At 47.7% G+C, this 23,042-nt stretch overlaps 1 protein-coding gene across 2 annotated transcripts in view; it reads right to left on the bottom strand.

The window, feature by feature from the left end:
- Window positions 1-687: 687 nt before the first annotated feature.
- The window catches only part of LOC144945603 (sushi, von Willebrand factor type A, EGF and pentraxin domain-containing protein 1-like), a 30,749-nt gene continuing 8,394 nt past the window's right edge, over window positions 688-23,042 (bottom strand). For both annotated transcript variants that reach the window (XM_078874109.1, XM_078874110.1), the window contains exons 8-29: window positions 22,464-22,682; window positions 21,710-21,803; window positions 21,433-21,515; window positions 20,756-20,849; window positions 20,077-20,153; window positions 18,737-18,830; window positions 15,947-16,026; window positions 15,147-15,243; window positions 14,714-14,790; window positions 13,954-14,127; window positions 13,160-13,330; window positions 11,877-12,089; window positions 10,721-10,817; window positions 9,710-9,789; window positions 8,842-9,021; window positions 7,891-8,061; window positions 7,533-7,745; window positions 6,763-6,933; window positions 5,970-6,182; window positions 4,456-4,552; window positions 2,467-2,588; window positions 688-1,031 (exon numbers count right to left, since the gene is read on the bottom strand). In XM_078874109.1, the coding sequence (XP_078730235.1) occupies window positions 985-1,031; window positions 2,467-2,588; window positions 4,456-4,552; window positions 5,970-6,182; window positions 6,763-6,933; window positions 7,533-7,745; window positions 7,891-8,061; window positions 8,842-9,021; window positions 9,710-9,789; window positions 10,721-10,817; window positions 11,877-12,089; window positions 13,160-13,330; window positions 13,954-14,127; window positions 14,714-14,790; window positions 15,147-15,243; window positions 15,947-16,026; window positions 18,737-18,830; window positions 20,077-20,153; window positions 20,756-20,849; window positions 21,433-21,515; window positions 21,710-21,803; window positions 22,464-22,682 (2,864 nt within the window). In that variant the 3' untranslated portion in view covers window positions 688-984. The remainder of the gene's footprint in view (window positions 1,032-2,466; window positions 2,589-4,455; window positions 4,553-5,969; window positions 6,183-6,762; window positions 6,934-7,532; window positions 7,746-7,890; window positions 8,062-8,841; window positions 9,022-9,709; window positions 9,790-10,720; window positions 10,818-11,876; window positions 12,090-13,159; window positions 13,331-13,953; window positions 14,128-14,713; window positions 14,791-15,146; window positions 15,244-15,946; window positions 16,027-18,736; window positions 18,831-20,076; window positions 20,154-20,755; window positions 20,850-21,432; window positions 21,516-21,709; window positions 21,804-22,463; window positions 22,683-23,042) is intronic.

Below are 23,042 nucleotides of genomic sequence, written 5' to 3'. Positions count from 1 at the left end.
AATCAGGATTACACACAGCAACAGGCGGCTGCAACTGAGAAGAAACACTTTACAGGACCCCCATGCAAAAGTCTTGATGTGGTGAGACTTTTATAGGTAAAAAAGGGTAATAATAAAAATAATATCATTTGAAATGAATTTCCACAACACCGTTATAGGTTTCACGTTGATCATGGTAGATTAATGCTGACATTTTACTGATGAGCCATCCAGACCGCAGTTTAAAAAAAATGATTGCATTGGCAATGGTGTATAAGCACAAACGAAAGAAAATCAATACCATTGTTATTAACACTGCCTGATAACATACATACATATATTAATCAAGATACACATTAGCATTACAGCCCAGGCGATGGTCCCTCTTCAAAAGAGCAACCATGTCCATTGCGTTTATGTTAGCTTATGACCATACAGTACATTATATATTCGACCATCACATATCCGCCCTGACCAATTGACCCGCCTGCACCCAGTGCAGTGTTGGTGTTGTGGTGGTGTAACTATCATTTTCTAAAGATGTTCACACATCTGCCCATGCCACACATGCACATGATGATATACATCAATTCCCAAAAAGTCGCATTTTAAATATTGTACTGAATATGGTTTTAAGTTAAGATAGGTGAATATCGCAATGACAACAAAAAGTGGTTGAGAAACAGTGTTGAGGAATTGTCCTGAAAATGCTAATGGTATTGCATCACTCATTTTACGATTAAACGCAAATTATATTTTTTCTTCGTTTTTTTATTCAGACCAAAGGAAATGAACAAACGTTTAGAGCAAGATTATCATGCAAGAGTCTTAAACACTTAGTGGAGCTTTCCTAAATTAACAAGTAAAGATGCTTTCAGAAAAGAGCTTGCAGTGTCAGCCACACCAGGAGATGCTGTTGTTTGAGCCACACCAGACACTGTCTGGGTAGCACCTCTTGCAACTGCGCCCACCTCCTCCTCGTTCCAGGAGCCAAGGAAACATCGCTTATGTGAGATGCTGCTGCTCCAACTGAAGACCTTTGGAGGGGTCCCCTATGGGCAGTGGTGTTTGGAGAGGGTAGAGGGAGTGGTGTGTTGAGAGTGGGATGTTAAAAGAGTGGCGCGTTCACAAATCATTGTGGTGGACAATAGGATCCATGAAGATAATCCCCATACCACCATGGATAAGAGTCAGGCCACTTAATTATCATTGTCACTATTACAAGAATGAATACCACTATAAAATACATTTTAGGACTAAGAAAAAATATATAACATCCCCCATGAACATAAAATATTAAATTTTCAAGTCTATCAGCCTATGAACTTTCCAGAGCAATGTTTTCCAGCAGCATTTGTTTAAGTGGGTACACTGTGGGCTGGTTTAAACTGTTTTGAGTCCCAACAGCTTTGTCAGGCCTGTTAAAACAAATGCTTCTTGGTTTGCCAGATGTTACAAGCAAGAAGGAGAAGAACCCCAGTATAATACATCGGGGTTCACGACCATTACGATCATGAGTTTCTTATGGGTTAGTGTAGGTATAGTGTAAATGTTTAACCATCCCCCTCCACCATCCGACAGCCAACAAAATCAAGTTGTCACATCAGCAAATGAGGCATTTGATTTGTTTTTTTGATTAAAAAAATTGTGGAATGCTGCAAAAAAAAGATTTTTAAAAATCAATTTTATACGACGGACATCCAGCAGCATCTGGTGTGAACACAAGCTCTGTTCTCGCATGAAAGACCTTCCTGATCCGAGTCCATAAGTAGGAAGTACACGTATTGCTTGCATTTGCTGAAAAAAACAATCAGTTGGCCTCTTTGCCCATGAGGTGTTGGGTGGTGGAGGGAGATAGTTGCATTTGATATTAATCCTACACGATGATGTAACCTGAAAATAACTATGAATCACTTTGTAAGTTTGTGTATTTGTCTTTGATACCACTACGATTATCTGTGTCCATCTCTCCTTCCACACAGTACAACTTTGCGCTCTCATTGAGCAAGCCGGAGTAAGCTTGCTCCTTTTATGATCCCAGAATATATTACAGAACAAGAAGGAGATGAAGAGCAGTACTGTCATTACATCAGCGCCCACATTCAATTATGTCTTTCATGAATGCAGCTGAAGGGAGTCAGATGGCCAGGCCTGGCTACTATCGCCATACCAATTGCCTATCCCTAAAGAGCCCTATTCTTAGCTACGGCTCGGCGCAGGTTTGGCTCTGGCCTAAGTGAGCCAGCTCAGAGCGGTGCTTAACCTGAGTCACCTCTGAGCATGGTCCCAGCTATGCTCAAATTATTTTATGAACCGAGCCTGAGCCAAGCTATGGCTGAGCAGCTCATGCATCTTTGCAAAGCAGCAGAGCGGTTCATGCCTGAACTGAGCCGTGTGAGAAAGCAAATCCAGAGCCGAGCCATGGCTAAGAATACGGCCCTAAGGCTGAGTCTTGGAAACAGTGGTGGGCGATGAAGCCGTGCTTGCCTGTGGTGGGCCCTGCATTGTGGTTCCCGGCCTGGTCCTCACGTTGACACACGGGGAGGGTGAACGACCACGTCCCGTCCGCCATGCACTCCCTGGTCGTGTGTCGCTCCGAGATGATGTACCTTGCAGGAGGGTTCGCGGGAAAGCAGAGCAAATCAAAGAAAAGCCAGTCGAGTGATTGTGGTCATCCAACCAATCTATGAACAATTAACTTCTGTAGCCTGCGCACCTTCAACAGAGGAATAGCACAACTGCATGAACACTCTCCTGAAGCCCTCTCTCGTAGCTCGAAGCATACCTCTACGTTGGCATTAGCTCCTGAAGGTATTTGCCAGAGGCAAGAAGAGAATAGTGTTACAAATGTGAATGTACAGCCCTGCAATTACTTCAAGCCACTGCTGGCGGAAGGAACTCCACTACAGAAAGCTACAGATATACCATCGAGAAGGGATTCCCTCGAGAGGGTATATTGCAGGGGCGGTTTCTTCATTAGGGCGATTGGGCGACGCACCACCAATGTCATTCAACCACAGAGTCACGCTAGCCGTCACTGTGCCTCTGGATATAGTCCAATCAGCGTCATGCTACGTTCTGTGGAGTACCGCCTCTTTTTGGGCAATTTCCCTCCAGCTGAGAATCGCCCCGAGTGGCCCCATAGACTTACATTCAAAGATGTTTTTTTTCGAACGGGGGCGCTGCAATGCATTCTCTATGGCTTCCGGGAGGGCTCGCCCTAACGTGCTTACGTCATCATACGTGCTTACGTCATCATACGTAAGCACGTTTCATCCAACAATATAATTTGTCGCCACCTAGTGGAATCTTTAATAAAAGAAACTTGAGTGGTTTGTTTTAATAGTGAGTATAGAAACAAACAAGATGTATTGTAAGAGTCACTTTATTTTTCATTAATATTAAAGAAGTGAAGTTGCCTTTACATGCTTAAGCTGTTAATTTATCCATTGCATGGGTGGACCTTATCCTTATCAATCATCCAGACATTTGCCCCCCCTGAGAGATTTTGCAGGAGCCGCCACTGGTATATTGGCCTACTTTTCTAGCCTGGCCAGACATCTCTGAAGACGTGGCAGCACCCACATTTACCATCCCCCGTCCCATCAATTGTGGACAGGCCAAACATTTTTGGAACTATACCAGTTCTTAAAAACAATGGGACAAATTACTTTTGTGTTTTAGATGAACTTGATGTATGTATTTACGTTGAACTTATTTCGCACCATATGTAGCCAACCGTGCTAATCGGAGTTGTGGGGGAAGGACAACAAACTAAACACAAAAAAACTGTTCTAAAAAAAAAAATTTCAATTTAGATTTAAAAGTGCATAGCTCCAGTGGCATCCTCATATCAGAAGGAAGAGAGTTCCAGACGGCCACAGAAGCACATCTGAAAGCGCACGATGCGATCTTTATTCGATGGCTTGCCAAACGCCGCTGTGAGGATGACCATAGTTTGCGTGATGGTTTATGCTCCTTGCCGAAATCAGCAAGGTATCGTGGTTCATTGTGGCAAGCACTTTGTGTGTAATGTGCACGGCCTTATAATGTATTCGTTCAGCAACTGGAAGCCAATGCAGCTCTGTGAAGACCAGACATGGCGATGTACAAGACATCCAACACCTTGGGGCTCTGTTTCAGTGTTCATTTTCTCGGCTCGACTCTCACACTCGCTGCCGAACACTTCTTTTTCCTTTTTTTTCCCTCTGTTATTCCCTGAGTCTCAAATGTATTTCTGTCATACACCTCTATTGTTTCCTTGATCACAACAAGGGGTGCCACCCACTATCACACGTGGTTAGGTCGTTCGGTCATCGTGTAACCTGGTTCTCTGTTTTCCATTGTTTTGCTGTGTTGAAGATACGAATACAATTAAATGACAAAAAAAGGGATAAATAGGTCTTTATTGAGTGCTACACAACGTTGAACGGTACCCTAGAGCAGATGTATTCATCTTGAAGCCACAAAACTCACCCTTTATTGCAGGAGTACTTTACTTTGCTTCCAAACGTGAAGTTGGACTCCGTGAAATAGCCGTTTTCTATTTCGCCGGGGTGTCTGCACTGCTTTGCTGAAAAATATCGACGATAATCGATCATCAGTCAATACACAACAGAGTTATTATACAGGGTGCTTTAAAAAAATGTTAACACTTATATGGAAAAAGAACGGATAATACATAGTAACGTGATAACAAATATATGTTCATAGCTTAAAAAAAAATCAAAGAGTTTCCACTTGTTCGCCATCATTGTCAACACATGCCTGGAATTTTCTCCAGGTGGTCTCCAGAGCCCCGAGGCACATTTCTTGTGGTATTGTTGCAAATGTTCCTAAGTGTTAACATTTTTTAAAGCACCCTTTACAATAACTGGACTAATTGTATGTGCTTCTCAATAATTAAATTGACTCAAACATTCTGTAATCTACAGTAGGCACATGCCTTTCCTGGACCTGGTAACAGGACATGACCCTGGAACTGCAATGATCCACCAATCCCTTGCCTTCAAGGCGCTGCATCACATAAATCTGTGACGACCCCCCAGCTCAAAGCATTTCTCAAGCCACTAAAGACACCGTTGCAGAAACTGAAGGTGTGACTTTTCAGTCGTCGCCCAAATTTTGTTGAATATGAAAATATTACTCCCAAATTACTCAACTGGGGGGGGAGGAGGCAGAAGAAAACAAATCCACGTTGCAATCATCACCCATAACTATCAGACTCATTCCACCAGTATAAATACACATGTAAAGACAGTACAGGGGACTAGCAGTCACAGGGGGTAATGACAGGGGAATTAGCAAAGGATGAGACTAGGGGCCACAGAGGGTAATAACAAGTTAAGGGACAGACAAGGGAACGATCTGGGGTCTACGAGAAGGATCGAGAATAGGGGCTGTGGCCAAGCGACAGAAGGGGACAGGTGCGGATCAAGGATCGAGAGCCAGCGAGAGTGTTCGAGAGTATGGGCCTGGACAAGGGTCAAGTGATGGCCACGCTGGGGATAAAAGGGGTCGAGAGGAGAGGCTCAGGGCTGCTACTGAAGTCGGGGTCTTTGCTGTCAAATGAACGTGTCTTAATATAAATAATCATCAAAAGGCAGTGTCTCCTGGAGTCGATACACGTAGTCCGATTGCGATTTGCAGGCCGGCACTGCATTGACCTCGTCAGAGCTTCTAATGAAAAAAAATCATCACCTGGCATGAACCATCACAAAAAATAAAGCAAAATATATTCTTGAACAGGATGTACGTTCGTGCAAAAAACAATTATCAACACGAGAGTTTGCCAGTCAAGAAAGATGAAGACCACAGGTTTGGAATCGGGAAGCACTCCTTTCCTTGTAGGCACTTTGTATCTCACAGGGCAGCTCATAGCAGAGTCCCCCTTTGGTAAACTGCAGAAGCGCCTTGGGCTAAGTACCCTATGAATGCAAATCATAAATCCTCAAACGATGGCGAGGTGGTGGGGGGGGCTTGTGTCTCACGCGTGCAGGTGAGGCGGTGGTTGGTCCAGGAGGCCGAGTCCTGGCTCCCGACGCACGAGATGGTGTACGACGAGTCGGAGGATACGGTGTGGCCGGGAGAGCAGCGGTAGCGCAGCACCGTGCCCACCCTGTAGCGCAGCACCGAAAGGAGTCCCGGAGGCAGCTCGGCGTTGGGCACTTGAGGGGGAGTCCCGCACTCGCCACTGGGAGGCGCTGCACACAGACACGTGGGAATCGGCGAGTGTGAGCTCGGGTAAGGGGGCCGTCCATAAATTACGTCACGCGATTTTGGACGATTTTTGACCCCCCCCCCGCACTCGTCACACGGCGGCACTAAAAGTCAGACCCCCTCTCAAATGACGTCACAAAGCTCTGCTCCCCCACCAAAAAAAAATGCTTCAAATCGCTTTAAACTATTGTCATTGTAGTGCGTATCTAATGTGCCGCTCTGATGTTGTCGGAGAAAACATTTATTAAGTCTATTTAATTAAGTAGAGCGTGTTGTCTATATTTATTTAAAGTTGCGCGTTTTGATGTGACGTCACATTTATCAAACCCCACCCCCCTCGTCACACATCGTCACAAATGTCTGACCCCCCCCTCCCCTAGGTGCTTGACGTCATTTATGGACGGCCCCTAATTGGTGAGTGTGAGCCCGTGGAATTGGTGAGTGTGAGCCCGTGGAATTGGTGAGTGTGAGCCCATGGAATTGGTGTGTGATAACTCATTGAATTGGTGAGTGTGAGCTCGTGGGATGAGTGCGAGCCCATGGAATTGGTGAGTTTGAGCTCACCTCTGCATTTTGGCTCCGTCCCGTTCCAAGTCCCCGCGTCTGTGCACATGCGCACGTTGGACCCCTCCAGTACGAGCCCCTCGTGACAAACGTAGATGACGCGGTTCGGGTTCTCCCGGTCCGCCACCCACTCTCCGTGCTGCAGCTCAGGCGGTGCCTCGCACTTTATGCCTGTGAGTTGTTTGTGTATTCACAAACCCCTCAGTACCGACACTCGCCTTCACATGAATCGTTAACATTCCTACGAGATGTGCTTTTCGTTTTAAATCCGTGCTGTTTGACACGTGGTACAATCCGAGCACACATCGCGAAAAAAACCCACGTAGTCGCAATATATACGTTTCACATGGTCGTTTTAAAGAATCAAGTCATGTAATTATCCAGGAAACATCTGTGTTACTGTAATCACACCGCTCAGCCACATAGCTCAAGAAAGTAGTTTGCCATCGACCGCTCAGAGACCGCGTGAGAACGGTGCATATTCCACGCTGTTCCCTAACGACAGAACCACATGGCGAAACACGTGTAAACACGTGTTAACCGAGGACTTGCCATACTCATACTCGTGTGCGGGATGGGTGGACGTCGTTCAAGAGGTGGGAGTGATAACGATGATGACGACATCAGTGTGAGCAATGACGGTGACTTTTGACAGCCTAGATGGAGACGAGAAGTGACGATGCCGACGATGAAAGTGCCCACGCAGACGACGACAACGACGGCGATGACGGCGACGCATTCCCCACGAGTTTGCGCTGCTCTGGCCTCACCGGTGCAGGTGAAGCGATGGGCGCTCCACCCGGCCACGTCGTGGTTCACGGTGCACTTGATAGTGTGGAAGGCGCCCTGGGACATGACGTAGCCTGGCTTGCAGCGGTAGCGCAGCACGGTGTCCACCTCGTAGCTACTCCGCTCCGCGCCGTCCGCGGGCAGCTCCGCGTTATCCACGTGGGGGGGTGCCCCACACTCCTCGCGCAGGGCACCTGCAAGACACGGGGCACAGCGCACCAGCCACGCCGCAACCATTGGCCACTGGACCGTGGCAGCGTCGCGCAGTACGAATGGATACTCTGCAAGAAACGCAAACGATTACAGCCAACTCCCGCCGCCCCGCCCGCGCCCCCTTACGTCTGCACATCGGTTCGCTGCCGCTCCACGTCCCTGCGTTGGTGCACACGCGCACAGAAGGTCCCTCCAGCACGAGTCCCTTGTCGCAGACGTACTTTACCAGCGTGGGGTCGTCGGGGTCCAACAGCAACTTCCCGTTCACAATACCCGGGAGTTTCTCGCACACTCTCTCTGCGAAACGTGAAAGCGGTTTTACATTCGTTAATTCCCATCATCACACTTGTAAATAGAGATGTAATGGGCAAAATTGCACAAAATATGCACTTATGTATGATGAACTTCTTTTGCACCGTACATGTAGCCAACCGTGCTTATTGGAGGTACAGGGAAGGACAACAAGGACAACAAACTAAACACATAAAGCAGTTTGCATGCAGTGCATGTTCTCCCCGTGGTCATGTGGATTTTTATTCGGGTCCTCCAGTTTTTCCCTCCACATTTAGAATCAACGCGCATTTAGAGTATTTTGCTGCTCTACATTTCCACACGACGACGATCCACTTCGTTGAGCTGTCATTTATGGCCAGGTCGCTTCTGAAAAAAGATCTATACAGTGCTCAGTGGGCCTTACCTGTGTAAAATAAATGTATTTTTTTTCATATTCCTTGGATCTTTTGGTAAAGTCACTTCGATAGAAGATAAAAAATATATAGATAAAAAAATAAAAAATAAACTCACGATGTTTTGATCGCAACACAAGCAGTCATCAATCAGGCGGAAAGAAAAAAGGGGGGCAAGCCTCTAACTACAACTGCTTATAAAAGGTCTAAAATGGGCGCAAGAGCAGTGGAGCAGCATGAACGGACAAGCTAAAGTTGTGAGCGGGTGGGGCACAAGTTTTAGTTTAATTCCAACCACCAGGGGGGTACACTGACGCCACCCACCCTCTGCCACCGGCCGTCGCGGCGGAGACCCTGGCGCCGCCACCCCGCCCACCCCCCTGGTCCATACCTCTGCACCACGGCTCCTCGCCGCTCCACGTGCCGTCCGCCTGGCAGGTGCGCGTCGTCGACCCCACCAGCTGCAGCTTCTCCTCCTCACAGCTGTGCGAGATGACGCCGTTGTACTCGGCCCTGCTCGGCCGCTCTATCACCACGCCAGGCTTAGGTCGCGGCCACTCGCACGTGGCGGCTGTTCCACGTGCGCGGACAGAGAAAGACAAAGATTCCCCTGTATGAGCCCGAAGAGACTTTTGCTGGCAAGCGCTGTTAGCGAGTGGCACCTACGAAGGCCAACACGGTACACAAGGGGGGTTGGGTCGCCAGCGCCATGCCCGACCGCCTTTTTCTCCCCAGCCGACCCGGCAAAAAATCAATGCGACCATGGGTTGTACATGCAAACTCCAAATATACAGGCGTCAAGGTCGGGATGGAACCCACGACTTTCTGGAAACCAGGCAAGGTAGTTAACATCTTGCCACCATTTATGGAGTAGATACTTGTCATGTGTCACTCAAGGCCATGGTGTGGGGGAAGTAGAGGTGCTGTGACAGACAGTGGCAGGCTATGACGTGCGTATGTGCGGAATGGTGGTGCAGCGGTTAGCGCACTGCATTACTTACCTGGCTACCAGGCTACCTGACTTCGATTCCTGCTCATGGCCAATAACAGTGGCGAATATCTGAACTGGTACCGGGCCTGTGTGTAAACATCGCCACTCAGGAGACAAAGGCGGTCGGGCGTGGTGCTGGCTACCCCGTTGTGTGCCGTGGCGGCCTTCGTAGGTGCTTTTCCACCCCAACAGTCTGTTAAAGGCTATAAGGGGAACTTTATCTTTACTGTGGTGGGGCCTGCACTTTGGGTCCTGCCCTGGTCCTTACGTTGACAAATAGGGAGGGCGAACGACCACGTCCCGTCTGCCATGCACTCCCTGGTGGTGTGTCGCTCCGAGATGGTGTACCTTGCGGGAGGGTTCGCAGGAAAAGCAGAGCAAGTCAGAGAGGTGCACGAGCAGAGGCATCATCACAGACCCAACACGCACAGCCCTTTGGTCAACGCACTGCTGGACGAGGGCCTCTCTCGCGCCGTGCGGAGCATGGGGGCGAATTGACCAAGCTTCATCACGCCGGTCGGTGCCGATTGGTGAAGGCGGGCAGTATAGGCGTAACATTACTCGAAGTTTAGTACAGTGTGTATTTGCATTATTATTATAATGCAAGGCTATCACGAAGGCACTGTGTACGTACATATGTACAACTTCTTTCGCACCGTACGTAGCCAACCATGCTAATTGGAGGTGCGAAATGAAAGTGGGCCACGTGATAATGCAGGCCATTGCATGATGTTGGGTACCACTCAAACGTTACCATCTCGGGTAGTATCAAGAAGTAACTTATTTAGTCTGGGTGTGTCGACTATGTAAATTCCCTTGGTGTGGCCCGTCGAGCTATGGCCCACAGAGAAGCGGTTTTCCCGAGACGTAGGGGGTTGCAGATGAGTGAACTAAAGGAGAGATTAACAAGAGCTAGAGATGAGCGAGTTGTCAGACGAGACAGATAAGTGAGATGTGATACGAGAGATGTATGTATGCTGAACTTCTCTCGCACCCTACATGGCCAACTGTGATTATTGGAGGTGCGAGTGTTTCACAGTTGGGTATGCTCTGCCAGTATGGGGAAATATTTCAACGTGGTTTCATCCGACCGGGCAATAAAGTGTTGTGGCCGAAACGTCGAGAGAATTTTCTAATGTTTTATTTTTATTATTTTATTATTTCCCTTCTACGTGACTTTACCGAAAGATCCAAGAATATAAATCCCTGCAGTCACGATAGCTTTAAATCGAAAATTAAACATGCCTCGCTTGAGAGAGCTCTAAGTTCACCAACTCACCCTTTGTTGCAGTAGTACGTGACTTTGCTTCCAAATGTAAATATTGTTCCAGTCAAATATCCATTGTCAATTTCGCCAGGGTAACTGCAGACCTTTGCTGCAAACGTTTCAGTGGACAACAAGCCGGAAATTAGTATCGTGGTAAAAGGCAAAGATAACGATGCAGCCCTGCAATTTCTTGCTCACGCCATTGCTGGCGGAAGGGCCTCCAGTGCGGCGAGCTCTAGAGAACCCATTTCGAGGGTATGTGGGCCTACTCTTCCACGCTGGCCAGATTTCTGCCCCATACTGATGGGTGGCGACACGGCCCAGCATCAGTGCATTTGCCGCTTGTTGTGGTGGGTCGTTGTTCGAATCCGGCAGGCTGCCCCGGTTATTACTGCAGGTGCATTGCCCATAATACATGCACTGTCTGCTTCACGATCGACGTTAAAGATTCCGCGATGTAATTTTTGACACGAGTAGGCCATTGCGTGCTGGCGTCATGGTCCAAATTTTAAAAAAAGTACCTGAAAATTACTCATTTGCGATAAAGCATAGTCATCTTCCACCCCCCTGCTGGCAGATTACTGCCCACATTCAGGCTGTTGCTGAGCCACCTTGTGTCGCACAGGGACACCTGCCTCTTGGGGTGCTCTTAAAATGACTGATAAGAGATGTGATGGGAAGGGTTCCGGGCTGCAGAAATATTTATGCAGCATATCTATCCAAAGGTAATTATTATTATTAAAGCCACCTCGGTTTCACTGCCCAATATCACCACAGCTTCACTGCTTGTACATATGTATGTTGAACTTCTTTCGCACCGTACGTAGCCAACTGTGCTAATCCGAGGCGCGGGGGAAGGACAAATGACAACAAACTAAACACAATTAACTTCTAAAGGAATGAGTTCTCAATCTATATGTGAAAGTGCAGAGCTCCAGTGGCTTCTTATAATCGTAAAGAAGAGCGTTCCATGACGGCTCAAGAAGCGCACCATCGCGTCATTGTGGTGTCACCGTGTGCAGTGGTGCTCGCCACATTCGCCTCGTGCCGCACAGACAGCTGCCTCAAGGGGTGCCCTCAGCTAAATGGCAGCGGGGCATCGGGGACGGTCTATAAAACGCGAATCCTAAATCCCCCATGCGCAATTGGGATGGGCTTTGTGTCTCACGCAGGCAGGTGAGTCGTGGGGTACTCCAGGCGACACCGTGCTCCTGGACGGTGCAGGAGATGGTGTAGGAGGAGTCGGAGGTGACGGCGTGGCCGGTGGAACAGCGGTAGCGAAGCACCGTGCCCACTCTGAAGCTCGAGATGCTCGCCAGCTTCAGAGGCAGTTCGGCATTGGTGATTTGAGGAGGAGGCCCGCACTCATTGCTTGGTATTTCTGGTGGGGGTGAGTGGATGGGGAATTAAAATAATTTCACGATATTCTCTTGCTGTCATAGAGAGGTGCGAGGGACCACAGACAAGCAGGAAGGCAGCCATTCGATGAGCCGGCGCCAACAATTGCCCAAGCTCTGCGGTCCTCTATATATTAAGTTTTTATCGGCCAAATAAAGAGTGTTTCCACGTGGCTGGAAACTGCAGCACCCAGATAAATGCACGCTTGCGAGGGAAACACTCTATCCCATACAGATGGAACAAGGTGGCGTCTACATTTTATGCTCGAACGCTCTCCTCACCAGCCAGGCTATGGCCTTTCCTCGAGACTCACAGGAAGTTTTTGTAACATTTGTACAGTGATCCACCAACCCTCACTGCCTCCACAGTGCTGGATTACAGGCCATGTTGCATAGCCACCACTGCTCATATCACAGGGGCTTTTAAAAGAAAATATATCGATATGAATATAATTTAACATAACATAGTCAAACGTTCAATGAGGCGCCAATTATTATTGTTTAGAGTGAGCTGAAACAATAATAATTGTCATTTATTATAGACCAATCACATAATTTATTAACCCAGCTAACCATGCAAAGGAAGGTTGGGTGGAAAAACAACTGCCATGGTGTTTTATACATTATATCCCCCTGCGAATAGTGGCAAAAGATAAATGTTAAATCCACCTTCAGATCTTTTATTGACCATCTATCTCAGTGCTGTGATGTCTGGTATTGGTGAATGAGTTCGGAGAATTTGGGCATATGAACTCATGGAATTGGTGAGAATTAACTAATGGAATTGGAGAGTGTGAACTTGTGGAATTGGTGAGAATGAACTTGTGGAATTGGTGAGAATGAACTCGTGGAATTGGTGAGAATGAACTCGTGGAATTGGTGAGTGCGAGCCCATGGAATTGATGACTGTAAACTAATGGAATTGGTGAGTGTGAACTTGTGGAATTGGTGAGAATTAACTCGTGGTATTGGTGAGTGTGAGCTCGTGGAATTGGTGAGTGAGAACTCATTGAATTGCTGAGTGAGCTCATGGAATTGGTGAGTTTGAGCTCACCTCTGCACTTCGGCTCCGTCCCGCTCCACGTCCCCGCGTCTGTGCACATGCGCACGCTGGGCCCCTCCAGCACGAGCCCCTCGTGACAAACGTAGATGACGCGGTTCGGGTTAGCCCGGTCCACCACCACCTCTCCGTGCTGCAGCTCAAGCGGTGTCTCGCACTTTATCCCTGTGGGCTCGAAAAAAACAAATTCCCAATGGATTATCGTGGACATGTGTACACGTAAATGCATATCCCTTTTGATAAATCTAGTGCTGGGTGATGAAGGTATCCCCACTTTATTGGCTTTCGTCGTTTCTTCGCAGTATGCCCGACATCCCACATTACCAGAAAGGTTCTTCCCACAGATTTCCTTTGAGAGATCCTACTGTAATATAGGTCATCTTATATATAAATATAATATTTTCAAAAATCACCGTACTCCCTAAAAATAAATAAGCAACTTGTCTCCTTCACCTATCCATCTCTCCGCATGAAATATTAAAGTATTTCTTACACGACCCATCAGCCTTCTGGGAGTGTATAATTTCAGTAGCATTGATTTTGAATACTTATTTTTGTTACATATACGTGGAGAGACAGGTACGAGATTGAGACACATTGCCTGCTTATTCACGTTATTTATCGTTTGTCTTACCCCCCCCTCAGTCGGGCCTGCCTGGCAATGCTGCACGGCCTAAAACGACATCCCCGGTGAAAACGATCAGCGGCTCGTGTCCTCTCCAGCAACGGGATCCTAGCACAGAGTGTTTGCCACGTGTGCACCCCCCCCCCGCACGCTGCCCGCTTACGGTGGCATCGTGGGTTGCTGCCGCTCCACACGCCCGTGTCGAGGCACACGCGGACACGCTCCCCCACGAGCACGAAGCCGAGGTCGCAGTCGTACGCGGCCGCCGAGCCGAACGGCGTCACCGCGGTGACGTTCACCCGTCCGTGCTCCAGGGGGGCAGCACGGCACGTGACCACTGTCAGAAGAATCAAGATTCTTTGTTTGAGACTGGAGAAATCCCATGAGCTTTGAATCTCTTTTTCACAGATGCCCAGTATGGGCGGGACCACTGTGGAGAGAAGCGTAGATGCGAACGGCGCGGAATTAAACTAAACTAAAGACTATAAAAAAATATATTGTATTTGACCAGGTAAGGCCCACGGAGCTATGTAGCTCTTTTTCAGAAGCGACCTGGACACAAATGATAGCTCAACAAAGTGGTTTATCATGTGGAAATGTATAGCAGCCAAATACTCAAAATGCATATTCATTAATGTGAAGAGAAAAACAGGAGGACTTGGATAAAAATGCACATGACCACGTAGAGAACATGCAAACTCCAAATATACAGCAGGCGTCAGGGTCACGATCGAATCCACAACCTCCTGTATACCAGGCGAGGCAGTTAACATCTCGCCACGGCGGCGCCCAGTAAATACATGTCAATCCACTGCTCGTTGAGGGCCTCCGCTTGCCTGTTTTGAATAAAGTTCAATAGAAACGAGCTGCACCGGAGTGGCTTGTCCGCCCATGGCATATGGATATGAATGCACATTACTCACTCTGACAGGATGGGATAGCACTGGACCACGTCAGAGATGGCTGGCATTCAGTTGTGGGTTTACCTGCCAACTCGTAACTGAAACAGAAAACAGATCCAGTTAATACATGCTAAGGCAAACAGCCCCATGTCTCACTCATTTTCATGTCCAACACATGTCTTTCACTCCCAAATTTACTCCATCTCACTTCTCCCACCCTCTCGCTCCCCTTGCCCTATGTTGTAACGTTCTTACCCGCCCCCACTGGACATCTGTGAAAAAGAGCTTCATAGCTCATCGGATTCCTCCAATATACATATTCTGATGTCTCACCCCTTTCACCCTGTATCTCACTCCTCTCACCCTGCGTCTCACTCCTCCCAGCCTCTCGCTCCGCTCTCCCCGTGTCTCATTCCTCTTGCCCCCATGTTTCAGTCCCGTGTGTACGCCTCACCCTTTGTTACAGCCAAAGATGACCACAGTGCCCACGGTGACTTCGTCATTCTCAATGAACCCATCTCGTGGAGCCGACAGTGCAGGGCATGTTTTCGCTGCGAATAAAGAAACGTGGAAACAATGAAATGCGCAAATAGGTCCTTTAAAACCAGTTCTACGTTCACATTCTTAGAGCCGATCAGCTGCTCAATAAAATCGCCCTCAAAATCGTGCGCAACTTAACCACCTTCCCCTGCAATTGCTTTGTCCACATCTGATCGAGTAGTTACGCAACGGGGAAATCGCCCAAGCAGGCCTGTGTGTGGCCATTTCTGGGTTTCACTTTGCCCCTCGCCCCCGCAGCAACACCCCGATTTACATCTCCCCCCTTTAATGTCATTTTGCAAATTTATTTTATCAGCGCCGCCACCCGATTTGCGTCGCCTAAACCCCACAATTACGTTGCTGACAGCATCGTCTGTCCTTTCTCGTTATCCGTCGCCTCTCGGCCTTCGCCTCCACCACCTACCCCTGCAAATTGCTTTCATTTAGGTCGTTTCGATATCTGTCATGGTTCGTTTCAGGAACGCTTCCCCGACGAAAAACCGGGGCATTGCTGTCCTGAAGTTTTCACGGTGGTAAGCTTGCGACGGAATGTGTGTACGTTTGTTGGACCTCTTTTGCACCGTACATAGCCAACCGTGCTCATCGGAACGCATCCTCGAAGTGAACCTGGGTATTGCCGTCCTAAAGTTTTCACGGGTGGTAAACTTGCGACAGAATGTGTTCACGGTAACGGTGGCGCGCACGTCTGCTTACGTGTGCACGTGGGAGGCCTGCCCAGCCATAGCCCGTTCGCTTGGCAGACAACAATCGACGTGGACTTCACCATCCGGTAGCTGCAGACAAATGCGCCTCCGATTAGAGCGGTTGGCTACGTGCGGTGCGAAATAAGTTATACATATGTACATACAAATGCAGTCGAGTGTCAAGTTAGTTTTCTTTAAATGAGTTGAGGACTGGAGAGACCAGGATGAGTCTCATTTGCAGCGGGTGACCCTGGGGTCACCCAAAAATGACAAAAGTAAGGCAAATAAAAGTGCAGCGATGAACAATAACACAACAGCATCGCGCGGTCAATGAAATATATGGCACAAATCATAAATAAATCTCAGACCGATCATGGTACAATTACAATAAAGTTACAGAAGCAACAGATATTGGGTGGCTTTTGTACTATCATTGAAAAGTGTTTAGTTGGTTATCATTCAACCGCACCTGTGATTAGCATTGTTGGCTATGTATGGTGCGAATGAAGTTCAACATACCCACATCTTATCTTAAAACTATTTTTATAGCACCTTATCCAAGGCACTTTACACAGAATTCACAATAGTACATGTGAATGTATTGGTGGAGATTAGGTGAATGAAATATATCAGAGGTAGCAATGGGCAAATCTGTTATGCGTAAATTCGGTGAGTTCGAAATTAATGATATTAAATGATGATGAATGGATTTAATGAATGGGGTTAATGAGTGATAGCCGCATAATGAGAATATGAAGACGGAAAAGTAATGGTGGTGGTTATGAGTGGGAGATTAAGGAGTCGTTGGGTGAGCTAGGGGAAGTAAGTGAGTTCTGAGTGCAGAGCGGAAACTAGTGAGCAAAGGTGACTGCTTAATGTGGCGGGGGAAGTTTGTTCCAATCAAGGGGGGCGAGAAGGAAGAGAGAACGCGTGGATTGAGTGCGAGGAGAAGAGAGAAACAGAGACAGAAAAGAATGAGAACGTAGAGGGCGAGAAGACACGTAGGAAGATACAAGTGTAGCTGTTCAGCAGCGGCAACTGCGGTGGACAGTTAGTGCACACGCTGTCGAGCATATAACACGGGTGTGGCGGCAGGGCGGAGGAACTGGGGCAAGGGTCTGTAACGCTATCAATAATAATGCGCGGGTGACGTCACTTAACAAGGAGCATCCCCCCCTCATTAATAATCATGAGCGGGTGACATCACTCAACATGGAGCACCCCCCACTCATTAATGATCATGAGCGGGTGACATCACTCAACATGGAGCACCCACCCTCAATAATAATATAATCATGAGCGGGTGACATCACTCAACATGGAGCACCCCCCACTCATTAATGATCATGAGCGGGTGACGTCACATATCATGGAACACCCCCTTCATTATTAATCATGAGCAGGTGACATTACTTAACATGGAGCACCTCTTCACCTGAGGACGGCTGCTTGCGTTGTGGCCGAAACGTCGTGAGAATTGTTTCATTTTATTATGTTTTATTTTTATTATTTTATTACTTCCCTTCTACGTGACTTTACCGAAAAAACCAAGAAGATGGAGCACCCGTCAGTAATAATACTGTAATAATTTTTTTGTTCCTGGGTAATAACTGTTATTTCCTAATTGCTTATGCCTCAAAAGTACAGAAAATGCCTATTATTCCCCATAAACTTTGCTTTTGTGAACAGGCCAGGGATATTTTGACATTTACCTATTTTCCAAAACATTCCAGATAGATTCAGTGCTGAGTTAACTTGGAGTAACTTCTAGAACATTCTAGAACTTTCCAGTAATGTAAATAGTAGTATAGATACAGGAGCCTTAAGCCCACCAGTTCAGTTTAGTTCCAGCTGCCCAAGTGGATACATATCTGCATTTTCCTGAGAGGGCATCAAGAGGCTGCAAGCATCCGGCAGACGCATTTTGCTATGTCTGCAGCCAATTTATCAAGACAAGAGCGAAAAAGTACTCTGTGGAAGCATCTGCTAAGATGTGTGAGGCATATTTCAACATGCCTGTCGGGGATCAAGACAAACCCTGGGCGGGTGACAAATCATGAGCGGGTGACGTCACATAACATGGAACACCCCCCCCCCCTCATTAATAATCATGAGCAGGTGACGTCACTCCACATGGGGGTGGGGGGAGGCATCTCCTCCCTCCTCACCAAGACCTTAACCCTCAATAAAAAGCCAGAACCCTCATGTCATGTGAACTCCGTAAGGCTACTGAGACATACAAGGAAAAAGGCCATCATGATGAAAAAGAGATATAACAGTGTAATAATATAAGTCTGTGTTACCGGCCTTTCAAATTTCACACTAATGGCTGCAGTATGACGGCACTGTCTGCTTTCCGCTTGGATATTTCAGATTTACTGCAACACCCGTCCTTGGTCGAGCTATAGGGCTAGTCATTATTTAGTTTGCATTTGTGTGGCGCTTGCTTGAGTAATGCCTCAGCGACTCGGCGTGCCACCCGTCACTTCTAATCCCAACCAATCAAAGCGGACCGCGCCACCGGCGGGTTGTTCCCTGTGTGTAAGTACATACAATGTTTTCTAATTTAGGCAATGAGATGGGGAAGTTGACCCGTGGTGGAAGCTGACTCATGCCCAATTACTGGCCAGTGCTGTCTGTTGTTCAACTTTATGCCGCAGAGGCACAAACTGCTATTACGGGGGATCTCTTTGGCTAACAAAACAAAATTAAGCACAATGAGGCTCTTAAGACGCTTCGTTATGTGTCCAGGGTGCCACATGGCCGCAAAGTATTCTTTTTGTGTTTAGGAAGGGCTCACCCATCGTTACAGCTGTAGGTGATGACCTGCCCGTAGGTGAGGTTCCCAGTCCAGCGTCCGTTCAGGATCGGTCGCGGGGACCCACAGCTCAGCACTGGAAAACGATCAACAGTCAAACCCTGGTCATATCGTCTTGATACAAGCACTCGCAAGCACCTGTGCATTCACTCGGCAAAGGCCTTCCTTATTTTCTTCTATTCCTTCTATTCTTTGGTTCACAGATGATAACTCACAAAATAGTTTTAAGAATGCCATGTCATACAAAGACACATGCTCAACAATTATAATGCAAAGTAGTCCATCTAATTAAGTCTCTTTCGGTAAATTTAACACGTAGGTTGTCACTACCAATACGATTCGTAATTGAGTTTTGGGTAAGGTTGGTTAAGTAAAATGTGTCATATGCCCTCCTACACCCAACACAGGCAATTAATAAAGTGGTTAAGTAAACAAACGTGTAAATTAATTGCTGTTTCAGCACATCACCAGTGTATTGGAGAGAATTGCCAATTCTGGAAACTGCCTGATGATGCTGGTTTAAACTACTAGTGAAACGTCATACCCATTTGTTAAATGCTGTGGATCGTTCCCCAACACATCAGTTCTGCTGAACCAGTAATAAACTGCCACGTTTGTTTACGTGATTTCATTGATTGGCTATTAGGGGAAGGAGGGTGAATGACACGCATTTTACTTAAGCGATCCGATCAAATAAAAATGTTTTTGTGATATTGGTAGAGAAAAATATTACTTTCACATGTATAGGAAAAAAAAGATACTAGACAGACACACATGTTAACCATCAGCACTTTACCCCTACATTTTTTTTACAATGCGAAGTGAATGTGGAGTACCATAGTAACAGTCCGGGAATGCAAATGGTAACAACGTTCCAGACTGTTAACACCTCACCACGGTGGTGAGATGTTAACTACCTCGCCTAGTATACAGGAGGTCGTGGGTTTTATCCCGACCCTGACGCCTGCTGCTGTATATTTGGAGTTTGCATGTCTCTCTCCCCGTGGCCGCGTGGATTTTTCTCCAGCTCCTCCAGTTTTCCCCTCCACATTTAGAATTAACGTGCGCTCAAAGTATTTGGCTGCAATCAATTTCCACATGGTAAGCCACTTCACTTCGTTCAGCTATCATTTGTGGCCAGTTCACTTCTGAAAAAAGCTATATAGCTCAGTGGGCCTTACCTGAAAAAAAAATAATTGAGTTTAATTGTTTTTAAATCAAGCAGTGGGAATAAAACTGAGATAAGAATATATATTTATACTGGAAGAATCGGATAAGCTTTGAAGCTCTATTTCACAGGTGTCTAGTAGTGAAACCCTCACAGGTGCACGGCGACGCCATTGTCCAGAGCCCATTCTCCTGGCAGAGCCTGTGGCCTGTGCGGCCGTGCCTGATGAACCTGCATGGAAGATCGCGGGCACAGCAAGTCACCTCCGATAAGCATGGTTGGCTACGTACAGTGCGAAATAAATTCAACATACATAGGGGAATGTCAGGGCGCTTAGAGGAAGATCTGACTCAAAACAGCGACGCCTATGTTATAGATACAGGCACAGGCTGTGTCCCAGGGCTGTCCAATACGAATCTCAACTTTCCACGACCTCACTCGTTCATCTGTCGTTTTCTGTCCCCAGCTGCTGCCGAGCACCCCGTCTTTGACTTCACCACGTTCTGACTCAACTGCTGCAGCCTTCTCCTCTACACGGCATCCCCTCCACATCCCTCGCCTCTTCCCAGATCCCTCATCCTCCAAACTTCATATGATCCAAAAAGGCCACTGCCATACTTTTGGCCCGTATTCATGAAGTGTGTTCGCAAATACTTCAATCCCTCCACTGGTTCCCAGGTGGCTCCGTGATATCTGTATGTAGTGGGTGACACTCGATCCCTGTACGGATGCAGATCAATCCATACGCACAGGGCGCTCAGGCACCTTGGACCACCGAGCTCTGAGGCGTCACCAAAGGGCACGAGGGGCACAGCGGGACACACGCCACTCACCCGACGTCGCAGCTGCAGTTGACCTGCGCATTGTAAGTGAACGCTGACCCCGTGCACGCGCCGTTCTCCATGACAGGCTCTCCGCAGTTGACGACTGTGAATGGTACGAAGGAAACAAAATCCTTGCCAGCGCTCAGCAATCCACGCTTTCGTGTTTCTTTTTGGCACACACATTATCGTTCTCGTTGGATATGGAAGCGATGAGATTGGATTGTGTGCGGGCACTGCGCGGATTGTTGCATGGCAGGATCGTAATAGGTGCTTTTAGTGAATTTTGTGTTTAGTTTGTCATCCTTCCTTGGCTAGGTACGTATGTATGTTGAACTTTTTTTGCACTATACGTAACCAACCGTGCCAATCGGAGGTGCTGGGGAATGGTGAACTAAACACAAAATGCATAGCTCCAGTAGCTTCCTAATCTTGGAAGAGTGTTCCAGACGGCCGCAGAAGCGCATACGAAAGCGGTCTGGTAACCATCTTTGTTTGATGGCTAGCCAAAAGCCGCTGTTGATAGGATGACCAGAGTTTACGTGACGATTTATCCTCCTTGACGAGAAAATGCTATTTGACTCTTGGTAAGGAAATGCTTCCCCACCCGTGCTTTAAGAAGTCAGGTGTGAGCAGGTAAGGGTTGGGGGGGGGCTGCAGTAGTGCAGGTGTGTGGGCGGAGGGCTCACGCTCGCAGTCTTTCAGCGGGCGCGACCAGCGTCCGTCTGAGCCGCACGTGGTGTTAATGTGATCCTTCCCACCAATCTTGTACCTGGCATCATGACAGAGGGGTGGCGGGCGTGGGGGGGCAATGGTGAGTGGCGCCGATTACGATGTGCCATCCCCCAATCCACTGGAAAATCCCGATACGAGTTGGTGCAGGGTCCTCACACTACGGATGGTTTCCTCTGGATATTTTACAATGCCGGGCCGGATTCCATCCACGATTTGTTCAGAAAGCCTCACCCGATGTTGCACACGAACGTGGCAGAATCTCCCTCTGTGAACGAACTTCCCTCCAGCCGCCCATGCCTTGGGCTGCCCGGGTTCCCACAATCCTCTTGGGAGAGAAAACATCACACCGCATCTTGAACACCACTGAACACAGAACACCTGGACACACAGGAGAATTCTCATCGAGAGCCGTGGTTTCCAACGTCCATGGACCACTGGTGAGTTCGCAAGGCTATAAGCAATGGTTTGATAAATCGTTGTAGTTGCAATATATTTCACGAAACGCCATATTGTTGCTGCATGGTCAACCAAAATGTTCTGAGGCTTGTCAGTGACCTGCTTGTTGAGAAAGGATGAAATCCACAGCTCTATTATAGTAACAATAAATAGTTGAAGGTACAGCCCTGAAATGACTTGTGAATGCCACTGCTGGAAAGACATCTGATTGAGAGAGACATCCTATGGAGTATGTTGGTCTGTCCTTTCACATCCAGTTTTTTCCTTAACATTTATAAACATGCGTTTAGAGTATTTGGCTGCAGTACATTTCCACGTGATAAGCCACTTCGCTGAGCTTTAATTTGTGGCTAGGTCACTCCTGAGAAAGAGCTACATAGCTCAGTGGGCCTTACCTGGTTAAAGTGAAATAAAAACAATAAAGAGACCAGCCAAACATATTGGAATAGGGCGAGAGCTACCCTCACTTTAACCCACCATGCACGGACTTGCCAATACAAACCACGGTGCAAACCCATTTCCCACGCACGTGCGCAGAAGAGCGTCGCAGGGCTCCACCGCACTCCATCGCCCTGCGTGTTGCGCAGGCAGCGCAGGGTCTCGCTGGGCGGTGCCGACGCTGCCCCCGTGCGGCTTGCACGGCACTCGTAGCGCACGGAGCTGCCCTCCCAGTAGCGCCCGTCGTCGTTGGCGCCCCCCACCAACGTGGCTCCCGGGATGTCCGGCGGCGCCGGGCATAGACCTACGGCTGACATGGCGACCCCGCCTGCTCAATGTTTCGCAAGGAGTAGGAGGATCTGATGAGATCGGGTTAGTGGAGAAACGGCCAGCCCCCCCTCTCCGGGCTGAAAGTCAGAATCAGATTATTTCTTTATACTGGAGGAATCCGATGTCCAGTAGGGGCAGGTAAGAAAGTTACGACAACAAAGTGTACAAAAACACCATAGGAGTCCATAGTATAGGAAAGGTAAGAAAATCATTTTTTTTTATACCAGGTAAGGCCCATTGAGCTATTAGCTTCTTTTTCAGAAGCTACCTTGCCGCAAATGATAGCTCAGTGAAGTGGCTTATCATTTGGAAATGTTTAGCAGCCAAATAATCTAAACGC

Source organism: Lampetra fluviatilis, chromosome 38 (genome assembly GCF_964198595.1).
Source record: "Lampetra fluviatilis chromosome 38, kcLamFluv1.1, whole genome shotgun sequence".
NCBI classification, from domain to species: domain Eukaryota; kingdom Metazoa; phylum Chordata; class Hyperoartia; order Petromyzontiformes; family Petromyzontidae; genus Lampetra; species Lampetra fluviatilis.
The sequence above is the reverse complement of the archived record's forward strand: the minus strand, read 5'-3'. Positions and strand labels throughout refer to the sequence as shown.